The sequence below is a fragment of the Podarcis muralis genome, chromosome 6 (assembly GCF_964188315.1).
Source record: "Podarcis muralis chromosome 6, rPodMur119.hap1.1, whole genome shotgun sequence".
Lineage (NCBI taxonomy): Eukaryota > Metazoa > Chordata > Lepidosauria > Squamata > Lacertidae > Podarcis > Podarcis muralis.
Window position 1 is genome coordinate 80,420,711 of NC_135660.1, and position 26,247 is coordinate 80,446,957.

Consider the following 26,247-nt stretch of genomic DNA (forward strand, 5'->3'; position numbering starts at 1 on the left):
TTCAACTTGGGCTGCCCATTTTTTTATCTCATTCAAACATTAGTATTAAAACCATGTACAACTGCATGATCCATTTTTTTACTAACAGCAAACAACATTTGCTGTAAATGTTTGTAAACATTGTTAGTAAAACATTTTTTACTAACAGCAAACATGAATCCCATCCAAATAATCACATGTAAAATACTTCAGTGAATGATCAGAGACCACAAAGTGTGTGACACCTTCACTTCTTCCTGAAGCATACTGCGGGGTAAACACCATAAACCATAATTTACATCTGATGCTGATGTTTTTCATTGTCATTGTTTTTTCTCCTCCAAGGCAAGTTCATTGGAGTCCAGAACCTTATTAACATTATTTTGGGGTCTTGCTCTTAACTGGGCACTCCAGGGTAAAATGTCTTCTCGCTTCCTTCAGGTGGCTGCTGAAAACTCACTTCTCCCTTTCAGCAGATCCTCTCAGGCTCGATTTCTGCCGCTTTTTCTCCCTTTGTCCAATAATGCGAAAGAGCTTCTTCTTTGCTTCTTTCTGCCTCTTTATTTTCTCTTCCTCCTCTTTCTGCCTCCCTTTGAGACGTTCTTTAAGCTGCTGCCGATGTTTCACCTTGGCTTTCTTCAGCTTGTAACTGTGTACCGTACCCAAAGCAGACAGAAGTGCTGCAATCTTAACGAAAACAATGAACAACGTGTGTTATGTACATATTGAACTTCAGGGCTGACAAATGGGAGCAAGAACTGGCAAATTACAGGGCTGATTTCCCAGGATTTAATTGCTGTTAGAAAGGCAGATCCAACACTAAAACGCTACTCACTAGCACTGAGCTGCAGCACTGCAAATCAGCACATGCACTTCTGGGAGGAAGATCAAAATCTTAGCAATGACATAAGCAGGAACTTCCCCCTCTCCTATCAAACAGATTCTTATATCAAACAGAACTATTGGTTGTGTTCCATTTATCACACCCATCTCCCTCTAGGATAATTAACACAATTTGTATCTTGATAACTGTATCCACTGTTTCTTGGATCAAACACACTATACCAGTGGTTCTCAAAGGGCGTGGCAGGAGAGGATGGCAAGTTCGGTGGGAAGATTCCAGGACAGCCAATATTATATTGTGGGAGTGATTCATGTTCTCATGTAGCTGCATTGTTTTGTACTTTGTGGATGTCCCACGATCAGCTTAGAAAGTAGCTGTGTTCTATGTTATAAATCAAGGAATTGTTTCATTTTGTTTCTCAGTATATTTCCTATCAATAACAAAAACTGGTGTGGTGCGAGCCGCAAATTTTTATTCTGGAAGTGTGGCCCAGAAGAAAAAAGTTTGAGAACCACTGTGCTGCATAAAGCAGGCCTTTAAGATTCATGGCAGTCATATACCAGCTGGTACATTTGTATTTGTTTACTATCCTAAAAGCTACAAGTCAAGTTGCCGTACGTTGGAGAACTACAACAAATTGGAAGTCCCTTTACTCGCTTGGCCATAGAAATGGATGCAAGACAACCACAGCTGCGCGTTTGCCTGAGAAATTTTTCTTAAAAGACAACTTACATGGCCATCCCACCCACTCCATTTTATCCTGAGGTAGGTTAGGATGAGGGACAGGACAAAGTCATTCAGCGAGCTGCACGGCTGAGTGTGGAGTTGAAATCTGGTCTCCCAGATCCTAGTCCAGTACTTTTCAAACTTAGGTCTCCAGCTGTTGTTGTACTACAACTCCCATCATCCCAAGCTAGCAGGATCAGTGGTCAGGCATGATGGGAGTTCTAGTCCAACAACAGCTGCGAACCCAAGTTTGAGAAACACTGTCCTAGTCCAAGTTTAAGATGCAATCCACATCTCAGGGAAATTCCTGACAAATCTGTTGATTTTTATGGGAAGGAATCATTGACGTTTAATAGTAATCTGTGTTACAGATTGTGAATAACTTGTAATCCTTGTAAATTACAGCAAAAATAATGAGGACTAAAAACACCAATATTGGTCAGCAATCAGAAAGTACTCCTAACTTGCAATTTTTAAGTGGTTCTTGCACCCAACAAAGGATTATTACAAAACCTGAAACAACTTACCTTCTTTTCATGAGGCTCCCTGATAACAGCTGGTCTCCACTTGTCCTTTGTGACTTTTCCTTTTCCTTCCTGAAACTTAGGTTTGCTTTTAAATGGCAAAGCCTTCTGAAGCGCTTTTGGAATATGCAGTTTATTGAAATGTTTCTTTTCTCGCATTATAGGCTAAAATAAAAAAGAGTGAATGTAAATTGAACAGCAACATTCATTTTGCTTTCTAATTTGCCCATTACATTCTGTATTATAATAAGTATGAGGAAAATAGGCAAATAAAATCTCTTGGCTTATGTTCATAGCTCCTTCCCAACAGAAATGTAATCCAAGCTGAATCCTTGGCTGTGTAGGAGGAGTTCATGTTGTCATTTTTGCCTGTGATGACATCTAGCTTATACTGACAAGAGCAAGAGTCACTGGGTGAGCTCTATTTATGTTATCTGAGCAACGCAGGAGGCAACTGCCTTGCAGTGGCTCCCTTAGCATAAACGTAATTCAAAAACAGGGTCTCATGAACAGACTTCATCATCATTTTACAGATCAAATGATGTCACAACTGTTGCGGACAGACAGAATCCTGTTCTATGTACTGCCGCATATCTAGCAAGGGGGCTGAAGGCAATTTTATAAATTGAAAGCTGGAATACTTTACTAATCGGAAGTGGGGAAATTGTGCCTTCCACTTCAACATGTTGGGACTCCAGCTCTCATCAGACCCAGCCAGCAGGGCTAATGGCTGGGGCTGATGAGAGTTGTAGTTCAACCTCATCTGGAATAAGGGGCACATGTCGCCCAACCCTGCTTTACATAGGCCTGTGAAATCACAGAAGGTCCTCCTTCAGGGTTATCCTGAATCTCAGGCACAAAATCACTAGGTGGATAACTCAGCTGGTTAGAGCATGGTGCTGAGAATGCCAAGGTTGCAGGTTCGATCCCCATAAGGGACAGCTGCATATTCCTGCATTGCAGGGGCTGGACTAATGACCCTCAGGGTCCCTTTCAATGCTGATTCTATGAGAATCACCTACTCTGCAAACATAGCACCAAACTCATGAATCGGGAGTAAGTTATACTACTAAGGAAAGAGGCACACAATAGGGCTTTTCCTCCCCACTCTGAGATGAGAAAGCAGAGTTGTCCTATTTACTCTTTCAATGAAAGAGTGAGAAGATGACAGAGGTGGAAAAAAGAAGGTGGACTAGGGAAGCTTTCAAGGTCAGGACTATGCTTAATTTCCTGTGCCACTGCACATTCAATATGTTTTCAGAGCCTCCACTATTTCACTAATAGTGCCGCTATTGAGTGTTGCTGATCAAAGGCAATTCAAGATAAAATCTATGCATATTTTGACACGAAACAACATACACCCCCTACCTTGTAGAGAGAATCTTTGTTTTGTTTTAGTCTGATGCCCTTCTCATGCCTTAGCTGGCCTGTTGTCTTCATTCCTGCCCAGGAGTCTTTTTCACCCACAGCCTTTAGCAAGGAAGTCACGGGGTTATAGAAGGCTGGGGTGGAGACAGGATACCAAGTCCGCAAGAAAACAATATCTAGAAAGGGAAGAAACTGGTTAGGCTTTTAAAACTGTTTTAAGGAGGCAAGCTTTGCAGAGTTGCAGGTGAACCCCCATGCCCACATATCTGGATGACAGCTTTGCATCTCAAGGGGTTTCCCCTCCTAGACCTGCAAGCAGAGTGAGGCAACAGAGCCCTGAGACGAGAAGAGTGGCAGGAGAATGTCATTTCTGAATCTCCCTTATGTGAAAGTAGAGCCCAATACAAAACCAGCACATCAGGTTCTGGCTCAACCTTTGCTCTGTACCACTAGTTTTCTACTTATACAGAGGTTTTCCCAGCAGAAGGTGGCATTGCCCATTCTACCACCTCACTCTGCTGTTATGTGCAAGACCCTGGTCCTGCTGTCACACAGTAAAATACAAAACTTTAGACCTGTACAGAAGCTGAACATGCCAACTGCCACCACAGGAATCTGAGACGGTCATAAAGACGACAGCATACCAGAGCACAAAGCAGAAACATAACTTTATTGAGTTTGCCTCTTACTATAAATGTAAAAATCAGAACGGTATTGCTACAACTATTACAATTAAGGAACACATGTAGCATCTCTGAAACTAACCCCTTGCTACCAATACTTTTTTATAGGGGTGGGGGGGAGGGATGCACTGAAACTATGATCAGAAATACCAGCCTGGTGTGACAACTTCACTGATCACCACTAGAGGGCAGAGCTTTTTTTACATTAAAGGAGGCATAGCAGAGTTTGAGAAACCTGCCCTCTCAGAAAGACTGTGCAATTCATTCCACAGATATGACAGGGGTGCAACCTCACCTTTGGCAATTCCTGAAAAGAAAGGCTCCTGAAAAAATCATCCTGCAAAGCAACTGGAAGGTGCCACTTACCGCTCATTAGCAACTTATCTTCAAAGGTGGCTCGGAAGGCACCCTCGGGTGTCCGCAGGGCTTTTTTAATCTGACCTCGGATGCCGCTCACAGTACGAATGGCTGCACCTTCAAACTTAGCCACTTCCAGTACAGAGTTAAACATCCCCTATGTTGACGTGAAACAAAGTAGGAATGAAAAACTTCATACTGAGCTTGATATTGCAATATCACCAAAAGCACCCTTCTATACCAAAGCTGTGTAGGCTTCTGTGAGGCCTTGGGGAACAGAGGAGGACAGCCAGATGACTGCCCTGTATGCTTTACTGATTTATTAATAGAATTATTCTTATGCCACCATATCATATTGGGGCAGTGTGCAACATTAAAACGTGAAGCACCATTCAGAACAGAACTTTCCAAACTGTGTGTCGTGACATGTTAGTGTGTCAGCTGCAGTGTGAATACTTCCCATGCTCCTTCTGGGGCTGGAAAGGGGTTAGTTTAACCTCTGGTTTAATAGTAAGACTGAATTACCGTGTCATGAAATGATGCAAGTCTAAAGTGTGTCACTAACATGAAAAGTTTGCAAAGCTTTGATTTAGAGCCATACAATCATTAGTGACTGGCTTATCACAAAAATTAAACAGCTGCAAAGGCCTGCTTGAAAGAGACGCTTGAAAATCAAGCGGATGCCTGCCGAATCTCTGCTGGGACAGTGCTCTACTACACATAGGACAAGCAGTGAGCTCTTTTAACACAGCAAGGCCTCTGTAAGACAAGCCACAACTTACAGTGCTCACCCAGTGACTGAGCAGAGATAAAAGGGCTCGCACAGGCCTCAAGAGATCCTGCACCCAAGTTGTCCACAGCTTTGTATACTGACACAAGAGCCTTGGACCTGGTCTGGGAGCAAGTGGGCAGCCAATGCAGATGGTTAAACAGAGGTACAGTATGTTGCCCCCATCATCTGCTGCGTTCTGTGCCAGCTGGAGCTTCTGCATGAAGAGCAGCCCTACGGAGAGTGCACTGCAGTAATCCAACCTTGATGTTACAAAGGCATGGGCTACAGTGCCCAAGTTATCCCAGTCCAGACATGGTCATAGCTGGCACACCAGACAAAGCTTGTAAAAGCCTGCAGGGGAAGTACTTTACCTGCAGGAGTTCCTGGGTTCAATCCTCAACAACAGCCCAGATAGGGCTGGGAGAAACTCCATGTCTAAAACTCCAGAGAGCTGCTGCCAATCATTGTGGACCATACTGAACAATATGGGCCAATGGACGTGGTATAAGGCAGCTTCCTATGTCCCAAAGAAACTCCTAGCCACATATGTCATTTGTGCCTCTAACGACAAATACTCCAGGCATCCCCAACCTTCGGCCCTCCAGATGTTTTAGGCTACAATTCCCATCATCCCTAATCACTGATCCTGTTAGCTAGGGATCATGGGAGTTGTAGGCCAAAGCATCTGGAGGGCCGCAGGTTGGGGATGCCTGATCTACTCCTTTGGAGGGCATGCAATCCTGTCCAGAACAGGCTGCTGGCCTATCCTCTTGACGCAGGAGCAGTGCTCAAAATTAGCCTGGCGCCAGGTGTGTTTTGCAACTGGTGCGGGTCCAATTGCAATCACATGGAGATCTCTGGACACCAGGTTGGCAACTGGGGGGAACAAAATGTCACTTAGAGGAGGATCTGAAATATTTCCTTTGAAACCTGAATTAGTTTTATTCCGGTTTGTTTAAATGTGTTGTAAACTGCTTTGGGATTTCTTCTTTAAAATATAAAACTATATAGAAATGGAATGGGTAATAATACTAATAAAATCCCATCAGGGTGGGTAGGGGATGGCACCTAGACATTCCATTGTGGCAACCATAGTCTAGGTTTAAGAAGCCATTTGGTGATTAGATTATATATCTGAGTTTCTAACACTCTGCAGCAGCCACTTACCTACGGAGGCTCCATTTCATCAGAGTTCAAACCCAGTTTATTGGCCCTAACTGATTTTGAAGCTCACACGGGAGGGTCATTCCATATCAAAAGAAAATTGGAAGACGTGGTGTAAAAAAAATGGGATTACTTGATGTGGAAGGACTACCTGCACTGCAAAACAACCATACTAGACTTCTTGTCTGTCTTCAAAAAACATACTGAAAAGAGACGCTTGCATCACAAAAGGGAGCTAGGTGAAGACTTTGAATTTCAAAAAGGAAAGATACTGTCTTTGTGGGAGGTGCCTGTTCCAAACTGTCTCCTAAGAGAGATAACAGCAAAGAATGGAGCCACTGAGTGAGTCATAGCACCCAGTTACACCCAACTGACTTCCAAGATAGGGTCTGAAGTTCAAAATGGAGCATGACAGATAAAAAAAGCTCCTTCCCAAAGGAGTTTAAAACACAAAGAAGTTTTTAAAAGGTGTGGGGTGGGGGAGCAACTTCAAAATGGTCCTGGAAAATGACCAACACATTTCAATAAGGTCCTTATCGGAGGCACAAGGAGGCAACAAAGGAGATGTTGACTTAATAGGAAAATTGCGTAAGGCTTTTAGAAACATGCATTGGGCGTTTAAAATATCCATTATGCATCCAAGATCATAGGGTGTCACCCGGCACATGACACTTTTGCTATTCTTTCAATGGAGTTGAGGACTGTAGGGAAAGGTTAGGGACAAAGATTCAGGATCCTGGCTACCATTTTTGGTAGGTACAGCTTTGCTGGATCAGGCCAAGGATCCATAACACCCTATGCACAACAGAAGCCAGCCAGATGTTTTAGGGGCAGCTGAAACAGGGCCATAGTTCATCACCATTGCTGGCAGCCTAGGTAATAATAATAATAATTTATTATTTATACCCCGCCCATCTGGCTGAGTTTCCCCAGCCACTCTGGGCGGCTCCCAATCAAGTATTAAAAACAATACAACGTTAAATATTAAAAACTTCCCTGAACAGGCATTAAGAGGTATGCTGCCTCTGGAAATAATAATAACAACAGCAGTAATTAAATGTACTCTCCACCCTTCACTAGCAACTCCCAGGGTGGGTTATAATTAAATATTTAAAAACAGCTACAACAAATTAAAGCTGCTGGAATAGGGCAAGTCCGGAGAACAGGCATCTCAGGTGTCAACAAGCAAAGGTCGACATCTTCTGCATTTGCCAAAAGCTGCATATTGGTCGTGCCAGATGCACTTCTATAGGTAGGGAATTCCACAACTCAAGGGCTGCCACAGAAAATGCTGCTTTTTGGTGGTGGTGGTGGTGGGACCCACACACACCAAAATTCTGAAGGCGGCAGAACTACTACTCTGCTGACCCCCAAGAGGGTCCTCAACATTCCTACTGCTCAAACACATACCTTGATAAATGCTGTATTCTTGAAAATTTTGAATGGGAAACCGGTCAGCTTTAATTTCTTCACAACTCTTATGGACTTATCTAAGTCAAGCACAACTCCAGTGGCAGCGATCCGAAAATCAGGCTGAAATATAAAGCACAGAAACTTGCTTGTATTTGTTATAAGATATCCAGGTGCGCGCATGTACGAACACACATGCAGGCAGACAGGGTGGGGCGTGCAAATGCATTGGAAAGTGCAGGTTTCAGGGTGCTTTTCTCCATTTCTCATTTATTTTGCTCATGGGTCTATAAATTTTGGTCTGGCTTACTGTATGTGTATGCATACCAGAGAAGCTGGGGGAGAGAAGGGCCTCCCACATCGCACTTGGCTTCGCACGACATACAGAAATAGTGAGACTCTCACATTGCTTCTGCTTGGTCCAAAACTCAGCAGTGCAACAGGAGAAACTCCTTCCTTCTTCCCCCTCCCTTGACTAATGGAAACATTCACCAAGGAACTTGCCCTAGCAAACAGAAGCCGAGTACTGTCTCTTATTTCCTACATTGCTTATCTATCCATATGGCCGTCCTGCACACTTCACAAATAAATCCACCAACAGAATCATAGAATTGGACGGGATCCTGAGGGTCATCTAGTCCAACCCCCTGCAATGCACCCTAGGCCAACTATAAACCGTCCATGGTAAATACTTACTGTTGCTCCGCTCACTGACTGGATTGCCAGACATCCTGCTCCTTGTGGCGTGATAGGACCTAACAAACAAGATTGACCCAAACCTTCAGTGTATGGTTCAAAGGCGAATATCCTCACTTTAAAACGTAGTGAGAAAAGTAAAACCCAGGGCAAACTAGGGAGTTAAAAGCAAATACAAAATGCTTCCTTTCAAAACTGAGGTAATGTTCTTAATACAGTCATACCTCGGGTTACAGCTGTGCAGACCACCAAAACCCGGAAGTACCAGAACAGGTTACTTTTGGGTTTCGGCGGTTGTGCATGCGCAGAAGCGCTAAATCGTGCTTTGCACATGCACAGAAGCGCTGAATTGCAACCTGCATGTGCGCAGACGCGGGTTGCAAACGTGCTTCCCGCACGGATCACGTTCGCAACCCGAGCGTCCACTGTATATCAACCCCCTGGCACAAGTAATAATCAAGGGAGCATGGTTTAAGGTAAAGAAATATGAAGCTTTCTTGGACCTGGCTCTTAACACGGTGGCCAGATTCACATGTAGCACTAAACCAGCCTTCCTCAACTTTGGGTTTGCATATAATGTTGGAATCCTGGCTTCCATCAGCCCTGATCATTGGCCATGCTGGCTGCAGATTATGTGAATTACAGCCCAACAATACATAGGGATCCAGGACAGGAAAAAACCATGCTAAGCTATGGCTTAGCACTATTATTATGAACTAAATTTGTTTTTGGCTCAAAGATTGACTCATACGCTCCCCCTTCCTCCCCCAGCATGGCTGCCAGTATCTACTTATCTCTATTTTTATCAAGTTTTCTTATCTTGGGCTTACCATTGTGTGAACCAGGGATGATTTCTTATCCTACACCCTGGCTAGGTAAACAAGACATAATCCATGCCTTGAAATAGCAAACCCTTTTTCTTGACTGTGGCTCAGTCAATCTCATTCCAGCCCTGTAAATTTGATAAACGAGGCAGAGGTGCAGGTTTTGCATTTCCCTCTCTAATTCCACCACTGCTCTGACATAAAGCTTCAAACAATTCATCATCATCATTAGGTGGCTTTCCCAGTGCTGTTCCTGAGGCTGGGAAGTTGCAGAGTTTGCTTTAGAGAGTTTGCTCTTACCCCAAAAAGTTGTCCCACAGTGCATATGCTGTGGTGTATACTTGAGTAGCCTGTGACGGCCATTATGGTCTTCGATGTAGTACATAGGGATCGTCTGAAACCTCCTCCAGCCCAATGAGAAAATGAGAGGATCGCGAGTCTTAAGTATTTTCTTATACCAACGATGCTTCTTCAAGCGCATCTGAGGAAAATCAAGGATGTTTCATCAAAAGCAAACTCTTACATTTATGCCAATAATTATTTCAGCAGTCCCTTATCCTGTCTTAGTACTGATGCCACCTTGCACTATATAAAATGCAGTGAGTGGTTCGGTGCCTGATGTTTTGAGAAGTTGGAAACAGAAAATGATAACAGGGATCAAGGAAACGCATAGAATATTTTGCAACTTTCGTCATCAAAGAGACTGATACAAAGGACCATTGAATGGAATGAAAGTTCTGCGAAGTCTTGCCTAAGAACTAGCTGTGAGCTGAGTATAATCTCTCATGAATATCTTTATCATGAGGTGTAAGATAGCCCTTCTGTGAGCAGAAGAGACATTCCACACAAGGGCTGGCAGCCTTGGCAGTACAATTATGTTCTAGAACCAGCTTTGACAAGGGTCTGCAGAAAGGAGATGCAGGCAAGGAATCTGGAGGCACACTGAAAGCCCTCTAGGATGGCAAAAAATGAAGGGTTTTTATGTAGCAGCAAATTGGAATGCCATTCATGCGAAGAAACGGCTGGAAATGATTCCATGGAGATAAGAAGAGCGGCACTGCTCAAAGAATCTCCTTATGAGAGCTTCTTCTGCACTCAGTTCAGTTGCTCTGGCACTGAATAAGCAAGCAAGGAAAGATCAGCCCAGCCCCAAATGGGAATAAATGCTTTGTTCTGGACCTGATGGGTGAATCTCCCTCCTCTACCTTCCCTCCACCCACTTTCCCTTGCAAATATTGCCTTTTCAGTTGGTAAGCCTGATGCCATGGGATCCCTCTTTCCTTGAGGAAAGCTGCATTGCGGGACAATAATTATCTGAAAAGTGGGATAAGCAAGTGCTGCAACCCTAACCCAGAAGTATAGGAGTGGGGAAATGTGGTCACACAGGAGGTGATGAACTGTGACACAAAAGAATTCTGCGCCATAAAGGAGAACGTAGTGTTGTGACTGCGTACCTGCACATATCCCACATTTCCTTCAGTGTTTCCCAGGCCACCCAGGATAATTGGGTAGTGTGGGTCAAAGTGCAGCACCAGCTCACATGGGACGTTCTCCAGTTCTATCCGTACATACATTCCGGGCCGGAATCCCTCATACTGAACTCTGGTCTCGTCGTCTTGATCTTCAAATTCAGTCCGGTTAAGCTGTGCGACAGAAGCAGTTCGAAGATCCGTTAAACTGACAGAAAAAATACTTGTAAACCAAAAATGACAATAGTAAACATTTGCATTATGAGCCTCCTGGTACAGGTTAATGAACTAGAAGGAAAATGTACACTTTCTTTTCAAATTATAAAACATTGCCATCAAGCTGTATAATACTTAGTGCCTTACAGCTGGAGAGTGCATGTTAGAGAGTTCAAACCATTTCACATACATTGTGTTATTTTTCTTATGATAAATAAGGGTTGATGCTGACACGAAGGGGTTACCTAGAATTGTGGGAAAAGAGGGAAATTCAAACCAGAGATATCCTGAACCATATTTCAACCTTTTAACCATGTCTACTCAGAAGTAAGTCCGATCTAATTCAGTCTTGCAGTTCTGGCCACTAAGCTACAGAAGCTCCAGATCAGGTATGAAATTTATACCTCTGCCTGTTTCTGCATCTCCCCTTTTAGGTCATCAAAGTAGGTGGCATCTCCTTCGTCGTACACAGCATCAAACATCCTCTTCAGCTTGCGTTTCTTATCCATGCGCTTCTTCTTCTCCTCTTCCTCTTCACCAGATTTGTCATCTTTCCCATTATTATTCTCTTTCTCTTCTTCGCTTGATGCCTAATGGGGAAGGCAGGGGGAAGAGAGCTTTATTCTGTATGTTTTGTCCTCAGGGAACAAAATTACAAGTCATTTTAATACTGCAGCTTTTTGTTTTCAACTTAGACCTGAGGCCTAAGAAAGATCAAAATTTATGGCTTGCCCATTCAAGTAATTAACTAGTGATCATCAGTAGCAAGGAGTCAAAACGGCAAAAAAATGTTCAAACGCAAATCTGTGCATCATTAACAGATAAACATTATTGGGTTTATAGTGTCTGTGAAATCTTTAAAAAATTGCCACTGTAATCCACTTGACAAGTGTCTTATGTGAGAATTTAAGCAGCTCTGACAAGAGTTTAGATGAGCTACATGCTGCTGCAAGGGACACAGGTGGCGCTGTGGGTTAAACCACAGGGCCTAGGACTTGCTGATCAGAAGGTCGGCAGTTCGAATCCCTGCGACGGGGTGAGTTCCCGTTGCTCGGTCCCTGCTCCTGCCAACCTAGCAGTTCAAAAGCACGTCAAAGTGCAAGTAGATAAATAGGTATCGCTCCAGCGGGAAGGTAAACGGCGTTTCCGTGTGCTGCTCTGGTTCACCAGAAGCGGCTTAGTCATGCTGGCCACATGACCCGGAAGCTATATACCGGCTCCCTTGGCCAGTAAAGCGAGATGAGCGCCGCAACCCCAGAGTCGGCCACAACTGGGCCTAATGGTCAGGGGTCCCTTTACCTTTACCTTACATGCTGCTGCACAGCACTCTAGTAAATGGCTGCTGATATCCTACAAAGTAAGGAAAAAGTTGTAGGGTAAAAGCTGTGCGCTCTGAACAATTCAAAGGTAATTATGAGTCCCCCACAGAAGAGATGCAATGACACTCAAAAACTGCAAACAAAGAACAAATACACATCTGCTAACACCGAGAAAAAAATATGCTGAATATTTTCAAATTCCCATGATCTGTATCATATATTTGCTGAAGAATTTGGGTCTCTCTTGACAAGAGAATCTGTAACTTCCTAGCTTTGAACACCTGTTCAACAAATGAATCACAGTTAATTCTCTCAAACCTACTTCATCTCCTTGATCAGCTGCTTTGCCTTTGTGTACAATCCCTGTCTCAAGGTCTTCAAAATCGCCATATAATTCTTCTATAAAAAGTAAACATCAGCAAAATCATTAATATTTTCTGCCTTAGTTTCTCCTATACAGTAAATCTTTCAGCTTGTCATCGATAAATTTTACGCATGCATCTGAATGTGTTTTCATTCAAACACACACACACACACACACACACACACACACACACACACACACACACACCAAGCCCCCATGGTCCCTTCATTTGTGATATTTTCATAAGACATGAAAAATTGGCAGGTGGGAGGTGGTATATATGTGTGGACTTTTTTGTACTCTGTCTTCTGTGTGCATACATTCAGTGGCTATACGAAGTCTTCCACTAAAACAAGGAGATGAGTGCAATGGCACTCGGATCTTCCAATAAAGGAAATCAGCCATTTCCAGAGCCCATTCCTGCTCCACAGATCTCCCAAACGATCTCCCAGATACTGTTTTTCTACAAACAAACCAAAAATGTATCCCTCCCAAACCCTCCTTACAGTTTTCAGCATTGCCTCCACATGCAGAACTCTCCCCCCCTGCTGAAACCCATATTTTCATCAGCCCTTACCCACTAAAGCTGGCCCTGAAGCAGGTCCACTCATAGCTGCTCAGACCTTTCCTTCCAACTATTAAGAGAACAATAGGAAAAGGCTCCAACTTACCATCCTCCTTCAACAGTTTTGCAGCATCTTTATCAGCTTCCCAGTTTCCAGTAACAAAACAGTCTCTGATACTGTCCATAACCTGCAGGCAGAGTAGCAAACTTGTTTTCTGCTGCAAACACACGTTAATTATAGAAGTGACCCAATGTAGCGGCAATTATTTTACCAGTTGCAACAATCTGAGCTGCCCATACAAAAACATTTGTTAGTATTTCTAATCTATTGTTTTTGCTGAACACGGTCAACGCACACATTTCTCAAGGAAGCCATGAAAGTAAGATCTGGCCACTGTGTTTTCAAGAACAAAGGGCTATCAGGTACAGCAAAACTGGATACTCAACATGTAAGTGAGCCATCAAATAATCTACAATATTGTGCCTCAAAGTGGCTTTCTTAGTCTATGCACCCTTCCACACAGAAAAGACTACCTGCCCTAAAAATTACCCTTCCATATGACCAGCATAGACAAACATAAACAAACAAAAATGCCTGCACAATTCAAATACTGCCACTCCTTCCTTAACCACCCTTCCCAAACATTGCCAGTTTAGTTCCCTACTGATCTCCACCCTACTGCTTGTTGCTTCTTTTCCTTTCCAAACTCCAGCTCCTCTCTTTTTGCAAGTCTAATCCACAATTCTCAAAGATCCTCAAAGCTGTGGGAGTGGTAAATTATGTTTCTACCATCATCACTTCTACTCCTCCCAACCTCCACTGATACCAGCAAGTGAGCATGTACCGTATGCACTGTCTTATTATGAATACAGTATCTGGGATATAATCTACAGAATCTGCAGTAAGCACCTCATCTAAATCCCAATCTTGTGGGGTTTCCACAGGGAATTTGGAGCAGTCAAGGGCATCGGCTTTTCGCTTCGATTCTTCGTTGGGGCGGCTGATGCGGAACAACCCTCCAAGCTCATTGTTTTCTTCATCTTCCTCCCCCTCATCCTCAGCCACTGAATAAAAACAGAAGTGCTTCAGTTATACTTTGAAAGGAAGCCCTGGGAATGTTGAATCTTGTAATATTTCATTACTAGGGTGCAAGCTTAAGTAGTCGGGGGCAAGCATCCGCAAATCCATTCCCCAGGACTGAATGGGTCTTGTCCTCTGGTGAGAAGAATGTTCACTGACATACATCCCCCACCCCTCACTTGTCCAGTGGTTTAGGATGCATAGTGAAAATGTCTGCACAACTGAGAAACAGCCCCATCGCTCTTCCAGTCCGCTGAATATGCCAGAGAGCTTGAGAGAAAGGCATTTTGTTTTTGTGCAGTGAAAAATAAATACAGTGGTACCTCAGGTTAAGTACTTAATTCGTTCCGGAGGTCCGTTCTTAACCTGAAGCACCACTTTAGCTAACGGGGCCTCCTGCTGCTGCCGCGCCACCAGAGCACGATTTCTGTTCTCATCCTGAAGCAAAGTTCTTAACCCAAGGTACTATTTCTGGCTCAGCGGAGTCTGTAACCTGAAGCGTATGTAACCCGGGGTACCACTGTATCCTCTATTACAAAATGTATGACAAAGATCTTGACTCTTATTCTTTAAATTCCAAGTCTCTTCTCCTCTAAACATAGCAATATTATATCATAATCAACACTTAATACTGTCATCTTAGTTGCTCTTCTTGCTTTTGTTATTAAGTTGATCCACCTAAGTTGATCCACCTCACTGGAATATCTTCTGTCTTTTCCAACTATAGCTTGCCAAGCTTCTTAGTTTCAATCTGTGTTATTGTTTGCTGAAGAAGTAACCTGCCCTTAATCATCAGCATGGTCAATATGCTACAAAATAGCCAATAACCTCTTAAGAACTTGAAACTTGATTCCAACAATCTGATTTTGGGCTGAACCAACTGCTGGGAAGCTGGTCAACTGTGTTGAAGGACACAGGTTAGAACCCAGAAAGCCTAGCAGGGACCACACTTGGTTGCAAATAAATATTCTGGGACCAACCAGAGCAGCTTTCATAAGATGGGAAAGAGTTGGACCTTTTCTTCTTTCATGCAGCCAATGTACCAAAAATGATTAACATGTTATTTTTTTTCTCTCCTTCCACAACCCAGTCTGTTAGTCCCTTTTCTTAAACTGTTTAAGGGAAAGCAGTGAATTTATTATACCTGTTCCATAAATAAGTTTGCGAAGATTGGGAGCCGATTGTTGTTGCCTCAGAAATGCTTCAGCTGCCTTTTGAGTAATGCCTTCTTTCCATTTAAGCGCACCTGGGGGGGAAAACAATATGGTTTCTTTAACTGAGCAGATTCAATGCTCGCTCAGATTCGCAACTGTCCATTCTACCACTAATATAAATGGTCCCTGCTGCCATTAATCGCCAAAAGATTATTTACTTTCTCCAGTTCCTATTTGAGTTCACTTTTTCTTAATCACCTCTCATATGCACGGGGCTGGATCCAAACTGAGGCTTCAGTCCTAACTACACTTAGCAGGGAGTCAGCCTTGTTGAATTCAATAGGACTTAGACTAAGTAGGTATGTAAATTAGTTGCCCACAGTTCACAATTGTGACCATTGAGACTAACAGCACAAACCCCTGGGGTTGCGGCCCTCATCTCACTTTACTGGCCAAGGGAGCCGGTATATAGCTTCCAGGTCATGTGGCCAGCAGGACTAAGCAGCTTCTGGTGAACCAGAGCAGTGCACGGAAATGCCGTTTACCTTCCCGCCAGAGCAGTACCTATTTATCTACTTGCACTTGAAGTGCTTTCGAACTGCTAGGTTGGCAGGAGCAGGGACCGAGCAACGGGAGCTCACCCCGTCGCGGGGATTTGAACCGCCGACCTTCTGATTGGCAAGTCCTAGTCAGAAGTAAGACCTACTTAATTCAATGGGAGTTGCTCCCAAGTAAATGGGATTAGGATTGCAGCCTAAATTAAGTCATGACTAACTTTTCAAATTGATTTCAGTGGAACCTAAGGGACCTAACTTAGTCTGGATCCAACCCATGGTTCACAATGTAATCTTATACATATCTACTCAGCTCAGTGGGGCTTATTCTCAGGCACGCAGACCTACAGTTTATCCTCTTCCACTAGAAAACAGCAAGGTAATATGAAAACAAAAATACAAAAGAGCAATTAAACTGAACTACATTTATGCTACAGAAATGATTGGCAGACCTCATAATTCCTAAGTAGCACAGCTCCTTTTACTAAGTAGCACAGCTCCTTTTACTAGCAAATGAACAACACCATAGAAGGTGGGCAATCTCAACTGAATGTCATGCCAAACATGCCAAGAGAGCAGTGTGTACATACCAACTGTATCTAGAGAAAAGTCAGAGGCTTCTTTATACTCCTCTTCCTCTTTCAACAGACCTTCAACATCATCCTCGCTTTTGTCAAACTTTGATTCCTGTGTTTTAACTCCAGCACACTGCGGCTGGGAATCTTCCCCGTCAGATTCTTCCGTATCAGAATCTTCCATTGATTCTCCTTTGTCCTCCGCAGATGATTCTTCCATCTCAGATGCTGATGCTTCTTCGGCTGTCCCATTTCCAGAATCTGTAGCGGCAGCCACCTTTCTACGCAGATTTCTACTATTTCTCTCCTCTTTGTCCATTTCACCACATGCAGACCTATTCAATAAATCTGTGCTTCTGGCTGTAGATTCAGAATCAGCAACTCTTTCCTCCTCGCTTTCTTGTCCATCTCCTTCTCCATCTTCCCCGTCCCCATCAAGGCCCATTTCTTCTTCCTCACCTGAACTTATCTCAAGATTGTCATCGCTGTCAGCAAATGCTGGAAGTTCTGTTAGGGTTCCTGGTTTGGGTTCTTTTTTAAAACGCTTGGAAGATCTCAGGGCCAGCTCCGGATCTGGGAAATCTTCATCACTTTGTTGCCCATCCTCGTCGTCACCATCGCTACCACTCTCAGACATTTCTTCATCTTCCTCCTCATCACTTCCACCATCTTCTTTTTCCTCATCTTCAAATAGTGCCTTCCGACGTACCCTCCCAGTATGTGGGTCAGTTTCCTTCTCTTCTTTAGGCATCCCAAACAGACTTCCAAAAGAAGCAAAAATCAAGTATCACAAACCATTCGAAAACAAAGATACTGCAGAGAATATTTGGGGAGCTTCCAGGCCATAGGTCAAATTTGGTTTGTGAGGCTGTTTTTGGAAAGCCACACTCACCCGCTCTGTCAGGGGTGGCACAGGTAAGGATGAGGCTTCAAAGGAACAATTAGGAGCTTAACATCAGTTCCTGATTGTTTCTCTGCTGGAGCAAGGAAAAGCCCCAATCACCCACCCGCTGGTGCGCAGTAAGAATGAGACTTGCACAAGGAAGGGAAACCCTTTCTCCCTCTCAATGCTGCTCTTTGAAAACTCCCCAGATAGCATTTCTCCACCTCCAACATCGGGGTGGAAAGGAGAAATAGGGGGAGACTACCAAAACAAAGGGCTGTCAATACCCTTGTGCTGCAGTTCTTAAGCATGGGGACCCCATGCAAAGGATTTTGATATTGATTCTGGAGCCATAAACAGTTTTCCCCCGCCCCTCAAAAAAAACTAAAAAAAAACTTTTTGGGACTCATCAAAATCTGCTTGCTAGGCTGACTAAAACTACAAACATTAATAAGTGAAATATTCTCTCACCTGCCCCCTTGGTAATCAAAGGTTATCAACTTACCCTTGGTTGTCAATGTCAGTCTCTAGCGGTTGGGAATCCATGAAGAGAGACACTTTGCTTGACGCCATTTTGGCATCAATAGTGGAGTGCGTAGAGATGAGGCTCTGGACTAGTTCATGGTTTGGTCTTGTTTCCTCCTGACAAACCAAAATTCTGTTAGCAACTATTTTCTAAACATTCTTATTTTGCTGTTTGCCTAAGTTAGCTGAGACCATAGTGGTACTTATGCCAAGAGATTACACCTCACCAAGCAGGCTGGGTAGAGAAGTCTGTCAGGGGTACATACAACTGGCTTCAGTACTGTACAATAATTAACACTACATTACCAACTGCTCAAGAATTAACCCTCACCTCTTCTTCTTTATGTGTGTGACTTCCTCCAAGGTCGATATAAACTGCATCTTTATCATAAACTAAGCCCCCAACACCGGACAGTGGTGCATAAATAAGCTTCTCCTTCTCATTTAAGGAACGCTTCTTCTGGTGTTCAGGGAGCGCACAGGGATCTGGCAGGAAACTGACATCACTCACTGTGAAATCCCCAACGCCTGGATGAGAAGAAGCACAGAAAATCAAAACGGGGTCCAAGTAGGAATTGCTAAAAATTAGCCACACATGCAGCGAACTGACCACAGGGATTTCACTGTGTTAGTGATCTTGTGTCAATGAAGTACTGTATGGATGAGACCTCCTACCACATTTTTTATTTATTGTTAAGGTACAGGAATCTCATGAAGAGAGACTGGCAAAATGAGCCCAGCTGGCAAAATGCCTATATGAACAAACCCCAATTTTTAATTATATATCTCCCATATTTGTTTTTTACTTTTCTGTATTTTCTATATTTACTTAAATAGCAGGTTGCAATACAACTTTAAAAGCAATATAGAATATTAATTAAAGTAACAGGCTACTCAGTAAAAAAATTAAACAACTGCATAGGCCTGTAAGCATAAAAAAATCTTGCCTGCCAAATCTCTTCTGGAGGAGAGTTTCACAGCAATGGACTGGCAAGACTAAATGCCTGGTATTCACAGCAAAGTGTGTATAGGATTACAGCTTCAGCCTTCCAATCTGCAATATGGGGGCAATGTTTAAGCCCTAAAATATTGCTGAATGGAAGACAGCTGTTTGCAGGAATATAGTCTTTTAAAAAGGGCTCCATGTACACTTCATTGGAACAATGTATGTAAAAATTGTATTCTTAATACAAGGCTGCCCTTTGTCAACAAGACACAGCGCTGCAAGAACTAAAAAATAAGCAATAAGTGGTGGTATCCAACCTGGCATATGTATTTGACTTTTGTTTTTCAAGTGCGTTCCTCTTAAGTAACCATAAAGTGAAACCTTCCTGTCACACTTTGGATTAACTCTGATATCTTCTGGGTTTGTCAAGTCTTCCATCCTACAGAATATAAGGAAAGATCCACAGTACTTTCACATAAATAAATAAAAAGTCATCTAACAACATTGCAGAGTGCTGGGAGGGAAACAGGGGAAATGAGAGGTGTGTGGTATGGAATTACCTGTCTGCTAGTACGTAAGGATGAGATGTCTGCCACATAAGGGGACGGAATTTCATTACGGAAATAAAGCGCCCCAGGTTGTGGATTTCCTGTTTTTGATATTCTCCATGTACCATCCCAGAGAGATAGAACAATTTGGCACCCTAAATTGACAAATTAAGAGAATAATTCACAGAACGACTGAAGCAACACACTACACTTCACTGTTTCTCTAGCATGAGTGTGATTTCCTCTGAAAATAAACACAAGAGTTGTGTACATGATGCAGTTTTGCACAATTAGAAGAAGAAGAGGAGGAGGAGAAGGAGGAGGAGGAGTTTGGACTTGATATCCCACCTTTCACTCCCTTTAAGGAGTCTCAAAGCGGCTAACAATCTCCTTTCCCTTCCTCCCCCACAACAAACACTCTGTGAGGTGAGTGGGGCTGAGAGACTTTAGAGAAGTGTGACTAGCCCAAGGTCACCCAGCAGCTGCATGTGGAGGAGCGGAGACACGAACCCGGTTCACCAGATTGCCAGACTACAGCTCTTAACCACTACACCACACTGGTATATTGACGGTGGAATTCAGCTTCCTGAGAATTTCAGGGAGAGCTATGTATTGGCCACAGTTTGTCATGCCAGATGACCAGATGAACAATGGCTAACTAAAGCAAAAAAATGCACCTCTGAAGTCCCCCAGGAGAAGAAAGAGAAGCCCAACTGCATATCAAGCATGTTATGCTAACCCTATGGCCATTATAACCAGCAGGATTGCAACCAAGACTGCATCCCCAAATTGAATTACAATCTCCTTCCCCCATAATGTTTCTGGACATCACCACATTGTGTGCTTCCCCACCTGTGATCCATACATTTGGCCTCCACTCTCTGGAAAGCACGATTTATACAAACTGCAGCAAACGTTATCTTGCCATGTTTTTCAGTGCACTGCAGTCCTGCATCAAGATTACCAGTTAAACTAAAATGCTATACAAAGAGTGCACCTACAGCAAAGTCATACAAGTACCAAAATCTGTACTGGGTTTGAAAACTCATTCGAACTGTGGAAAGTTCATTACACAACACTGTGGATAATTATCTTCCAGCCTAAAATTTGAATCCAAATCTGTGACTTTAACCATGAATGGATATGGAACTATATAAAGGACAACTTTTCAAGAAGGATCCAAAGGAAATTGTAACAGAAACGCACTGAAGAGGTACAATGCAGCCTTCTAGCTTCACTGCCTACAACTCTAAACAACTTCCCTTTATCTAAATGTTTTACATTCACTGCCTACAACTCTCTACAACTTCCCTTTATCTAAATGTTTTACATTCAACTCAAGGGTGAGCCACTGATGCAATATCATACCTGATAAACCTCTGTCCAGAATCTGTGCTTCAATCTCTTTTTAGTCTTCTTGAGCTGTTTGTTATTCTTGAAGGTATCCAAGTGTGTAAGAACACCCATAATTTTGGGGAAGCCATGTACCTGGCAAATGTTTAAAAATTCAAATGTTTCCATTTCAAATCCGAAGCTGGCATCAATGAGCATTAAAACCTGAGAAATGGAAAGAAAACTGTCAGGGGGGAAACATGTGGACCAACAATGAGCTGAAAAAAGTTAATGCTCAGTATAAATTAAATTCTCAATTTACTTTTTTTCTGAAAGTTACTAGCATATATTGAGAATTTAATAAAGAAAAGAATTTGTGTTATGATCCAACTATCAACAACGGGTCACCTGAATCAAATAAAGTGCATGTTGCATAGTAAACAACATTTTCCTTCTTTCAAAGAAAATATGCTTAATCCAGTAAGAAAAAAAATTATTCACTGAATAGGACTTTTTTCTAAGCACACACATAGAATTGAGGTATAACTAATGTTTATAGAGCTAAGTTCTAGAAAAATATACAGTTTGACTTGTATCCATCTTGTAATTAGTGTATGATGTTTTCCCAAGTTTATAATTAGCATATGTTGTTTTATAGCAAGAAAAGCTTGTCATATACTGATTCAACTCACCAGATCGGCAACTTTAGCTAGATCAATCATTGTATTAATATCGCATCCACATTCAATTATGGTAAGCCTACGCTTTTTACCTGTAAACAAAGGTGAAGAGCAAAACATGACAGATTTTAGTACTACCATTAAAAGCGTAACAATACTTTTCAGCTCATTGATTGAGAACATCAGATCACACTCACACTATCATGTGATAATTGGTTTCCTGTCAAAATCAGATAGGCCAGCAGGGAAATTAAAGTGATTTTGGCTTATTTTAGTTTATTCAAATTTTCTTATAGCACATATGTTTATGTACAGCACACTTCACTCCTCTAATTATGTCCTTGCTTTTCGGACAAATATGGACCACCTATATTCATGATCATTGGATGCCCTGGCTCCAAGTACTTCTTCCCATCCAAAATGCAGCAGGAGGCAAAGGGCCAATGGGGCCTTCTCTGTGGTGGCACCCCATTTGTGGACACTCCCAAGAACACTCAACTAGTCTAACTATAGATTTTTTTTATATAGGGTACAGTCAAAGTAATGTACTTTAAAGCCACAATTATTTCAAAACAGCAGAACTCAGTAAGCACTTTCATTTTCTTCCATGAAAATCAACAGTACTTAAAAACATCCAACTGTTAGTAGGTCTGAACTGAGGATTGTTTTAAACATAAACCAAACACACACATGTACATAAGCTTTTGTTAATGTGGGTCAGTTCTTACCTGACACAATTGTTACAGGACCCCGGATTTCAACTAACTTCTGCCTGGTGAAATTCTTAATAAGACATTTTATCAAGGTGCTCTTTCCAACTTTCGGAGGGCCAACCACAACCACAACAACAGGAGGAGGATCTAATGGAGTGCGGTCAACCACTGGAATGTGATGTTTTTTCGTCTTCAAATCCTGGGTCCTGTTTTTAAGAATAACGTTTACTGTAAGCTACAAAGTAGACAGAACAAGTGCCCTGCCACACAGAAAAACAAGAATGACACCAGATGTTCAGACCAAATATTCACCCATCCTCAAATTCCTCCCCCCACCCTGCATGTACCACAATAGCCTGGAATCCAAGGAAATTATCTCATGCCATCTAGTTACATCGATTCACATCAGGATTGCATTGAGTCCCATAAAATTACATGGAAATGATTTGGGAGTCCTATACAGCACCATAAAAGATCAGCTGAAACTCATGGACCTAGATGTGGACAGTCATCAGCTAGTTACTCAGTGTAATCATTCTCATAAGATTATTGTGAGGCTAAAAAGCTGGTTTCCCTAAAGAACAGGATATAGATTAAGAAAAAACACATCGTACCAAAATGGAGAGAGATCTATCATGTGAATATATATGAAGACAACTCACGAGTGTTATACAGTTACAAATTCTAAGCTGAAGAACACAACCTGAAGCTAAATGCAAGAATAAACCATTCTAACAGGGAGGAGGAAACCAGTATGTTAACCAAGTCTAGCAGTTCCATACCTGTGGAAAGTTCTGGCCATTTTGACTGCAGATTGGACTGCAAAGGCCTTTGGGTTTCTTTTCCGGGCATCCTCCTCATCTTCAAGCCCTAAATCCTTCAAATGACGCTTCTTTTTCTTGCCAGCCTTTGGCCCACTGTGTCTCTTGCGGTGATGTTTCTTATCGTTTTCCTCCATTGCTTTTCTTGGTGTTCTATCACTCAGGGCAAAATACCTGTTTTTACCAACGAAATGTTAAGATAAACAAACAAATGTACTATATATAATATGCATCATTCAGTGGGTGAGAAGTGAAGGTGCTTCAACAACTGTCTAAAACAAAGATGATAAAATAAAATGAGCTAATTCCCAACTTTCAGTAGCTGGCAACTGACTGTTTTCCCTTTGTATATCCCCTTGGGTGGAATAAAAGTGGAGGAGAATGTTTGCTCACTTTGACTAGCTTCCACACAAAGTGTGGTCTGAACACCACCACCCATATTTACTTGGAATTAAATCCCACTGCACTCATCAGGGGAGGTTAGCTCCAAACCCATGTTCAAGGTCTTGCTATTGCCATATAAAACCCTAAATAACTTGAGACAAGTACCGCATTTTTCGCTCTATAACACGCTCCCAACCATAACACGCACATAGTTTTTAGAGGAGGAAAACAAGAAAAAAAAAATTCTAAACAAAACAGTGGATGTATGATTTTTGTGGTTCATGCTGTGGCCACAGACATGTGATCTAACGATGAGTTTGGGGTAGCCCAATGCAAAAATCCTGAGGATCCATGTGGATCCGTGCTTTGTAACCACGTGAATGAAGGAACTGTCAGTAATGTATGGTATCTCCAATACAGTGATGAAGGAAGAGGGGGGGAGCTCGCACTTGTCCTAGGCAAAGCAGCCAACTCCTATAGGCCTAGGTGCCTTCACCCCCTCCATTAAATATTTGAGGGAGTCGTCCTCCCCCCATGCTGATGGGCATTGCCATTCATATAAGGTACCAGTGTGCATGCACTTTGTCTTGAGATCATTGCAGTCTGTGAGATGGGGCTTACCTGTACCTGCCCCCCCCAATATTTTATTGAAATTGGAAGCGGGAGGGAGGGAGGGAGGGAAGAGAGATGGAGAGCTCACATTTGTCCTAGGCAAAGCAGCTAACTCCTATGGGCCTAGGTGCCTTCACCCCCCCATTAAATATTTGAGGGAGTCATCCCCCATCCCCCATTGTGGTATGTGAGTGGGGCTTACCTGGCTGTCTCCCCAATATTTTTTGAAGCTGGAAGAGGGAGGGAGGGAGGGAGGGAGGGAGGGAGGGAGGGAGGGAGGGAGGGAGGGAGGGAGGGAAGGAAGAGAGAGGGGGAACTCACATTTGTGCAGCTGCCTTGCCTCGAACTGAAGCAAAAAGAGGAGGAGATGCAGGGACACGAGCCTTGTAAGCTGCTTTGTTTAAATTTACCAGTGAGGTGCTGGGGGAGGGACGGAAGGGGATGCCCTCTTTGTCCCTCCTTCCAGCTCATTGTAAAGAAAGCAGAGTAAGAGCCACTTACATGTGTGTAAGGGAGAGCCATAGAGCAGGCAGACACTGAGAAAAAGAGGCTGTCTCCCTTCTCCCACCTTGGCTTTTACAGCTGCAGGCAGCTCTTGCCGGCTTCCAAGCTGCCTCCCTTCTCCCACCTCGCTAAAAAGCCATAGAGCAGGCAGACAGGAGGGAGAGAGGCTGTCTCCCTTCTCCCACCTTGGCTTTTACAGCTGCAGGCAGCTCTTGCCGGCTTCCAAGCTGCCTCCCTTCTCCCACCTCGCTAAAAAGCCATAGAGCAGGCAGACAGGAGGGAGAGAGACTGTCTCCCGACACTCAGCTGTTGCCGGCTTCTCAGGGAGCCAAGCGGAGGAAAAGAGGCTGCCGAACAGCCAGCAAGAGCGGCTCCTCCTGCCTGCATTCGCTCCATAACACGCACACACATTTCCCTTTACTTTTTAAGGGGGGGAAACTGCGTGTTATGGTGCGAAAAGTACGGTAGTCTGCTTCCCCTTATATTGCCTCCCCTTATGTGCTTCCAACCAATTTTTAAGTTCTTCAGGAGGCAGCATTGCTAGCTGTACAGTGGTACCTTGGGTTAAGAACTTCGTTATGGAGGTCCCTTGTTAACCTGAAACTGTTCTTAACCTGAGGTACCACTTTAGCTAATGGGGCCTCCCACTACCGCCGCTGTGCGATTTCTGTTCTCATCCTGAAGCAAAGTTCTTAACCCGAGGTACTATTTCTGGGTTAGCAGAGTCTGTAACCTGAAGCGTCTGTAACCCAAGGTACCACTGTACTACAATCGGTGGACTGCCACTTTATAATATCTAGGAAGCCTTCTGGGTGAGGGCAGCCTCCTCTGGAACACCTTCCCAAATGCAATTAGGGAGTAGAAAACAGGACTTAAGACACCTCTGGAAACCGTACCTTTTTATGCAAGGGTCCCTAAGATTATCAAGTTTTACTACAATGTTTTGTTTTTAATTTATTTAAAAAAATATATTGGAATAGTACTTGTATCTTGGTTAAAGCATCTCATGTAAACCGGGGATTGTGTGTATTAAATAGCATAATAAATAATCGCAGGTAAATAGAACCCTAGGTGCTCAAGCAACACTACCCCACTAACAGCTATTCTTTTGCCAGCTGGAAGGCGGAGATGAAACCTGAAGAATGGCAAATCGAGCAGCACCACGCAGATTTCTAGCCAGCATCGATTCAGCACCTCTTCACGGAAGACAAAATAGGGGCGGCAGCACTTTATTAATGAACCGTGAGGGGAAGCGAGAGGCCAGAAACTCGCAAGCCTCGGAAGAGGTGCTTCGTTCGGGAGCGGCAATGATTTTCTTAGCCTTACACGTGGATGAGCGCTTGGCTCGCCATCCCGGATATGATCTGCGATTTTAAATACCCTGCCTTAGTACTTCTCTTACCATTCCTAGAAGCGCTTTTCTTACGGCTTATGATTCGGAGAAATCGCTTCTACCGCGAGGGGGGGGGGGAATCGGGATCTCTCGGACAACCGCACTAACGACCGAGACAGAAACCGCCGAGCTCGGCTTACCAAACGGGTCCGTCCTCCTCATGGGCAGCCCAGACGGAAGAAGCGTGTGGTTGCCGGTGCTCACTTCTCCTGGCTCCTCCCGGAAACAACGGCGCGCGACCATTTGTTCCGGGGGGACGGGG

The 26,247-nt window shown here is 43.3% G+C and overlaps 1 protein-coding gene across 2 annotated transcripts; it reads right to left on the minus strand.

The window, feature by feature from the left end:
• On the minus strand, positions 1–26,247 carry BMS1 (BMS1 ribosome biogenesis factor). Of its 2 annotated transcripts, none has more exons than XM_028729192.2 (23): positions 26,126–26,247; positions 23,054–23,266; positions 22,287–22,477; positions 21,571–21,650; positions 20,915–21,103; positions 19,559–19,701; positions 19,316–19,437; positions 18,384–18,580; positions 18,033–18,169; positions 16,660–17,405; positions 15,506–15,607; positions 14,191–14,345; positions 13,387–13,468; positions 12,674–12,750; positions 11,437–11,622; positions 10,802–10,990; positions 9,648–9,828; positions 8,524–8,582; positions 7,828–7,950; positions 4,491–4,638; positions 3,442–3,617; positions 2,077–2,238; positions 1–666 (listed from the first exon to the last, which is right to left on the minus strand). In XM_028729192.2, the coding sequence occupies exons 2-23, from the start codon at positions 23,227–23,229 to the stop codon at positions 436–438; spliced, it is 3,852 nt and encodes a 1,283-aa protein (XP_028585025.2). In that variant the 5' UTR covers positions 23,230–23,266; positions 26,126–26,247; the 3' UTR covers positions 1–435. The 2 variants fall into 2 exon arrangements, with proteins under 2 accessions (XP_028585025.2, XP_028585026.2); XM_028729193.2 differs by having other exon boundaries at positions 25,995–26,126.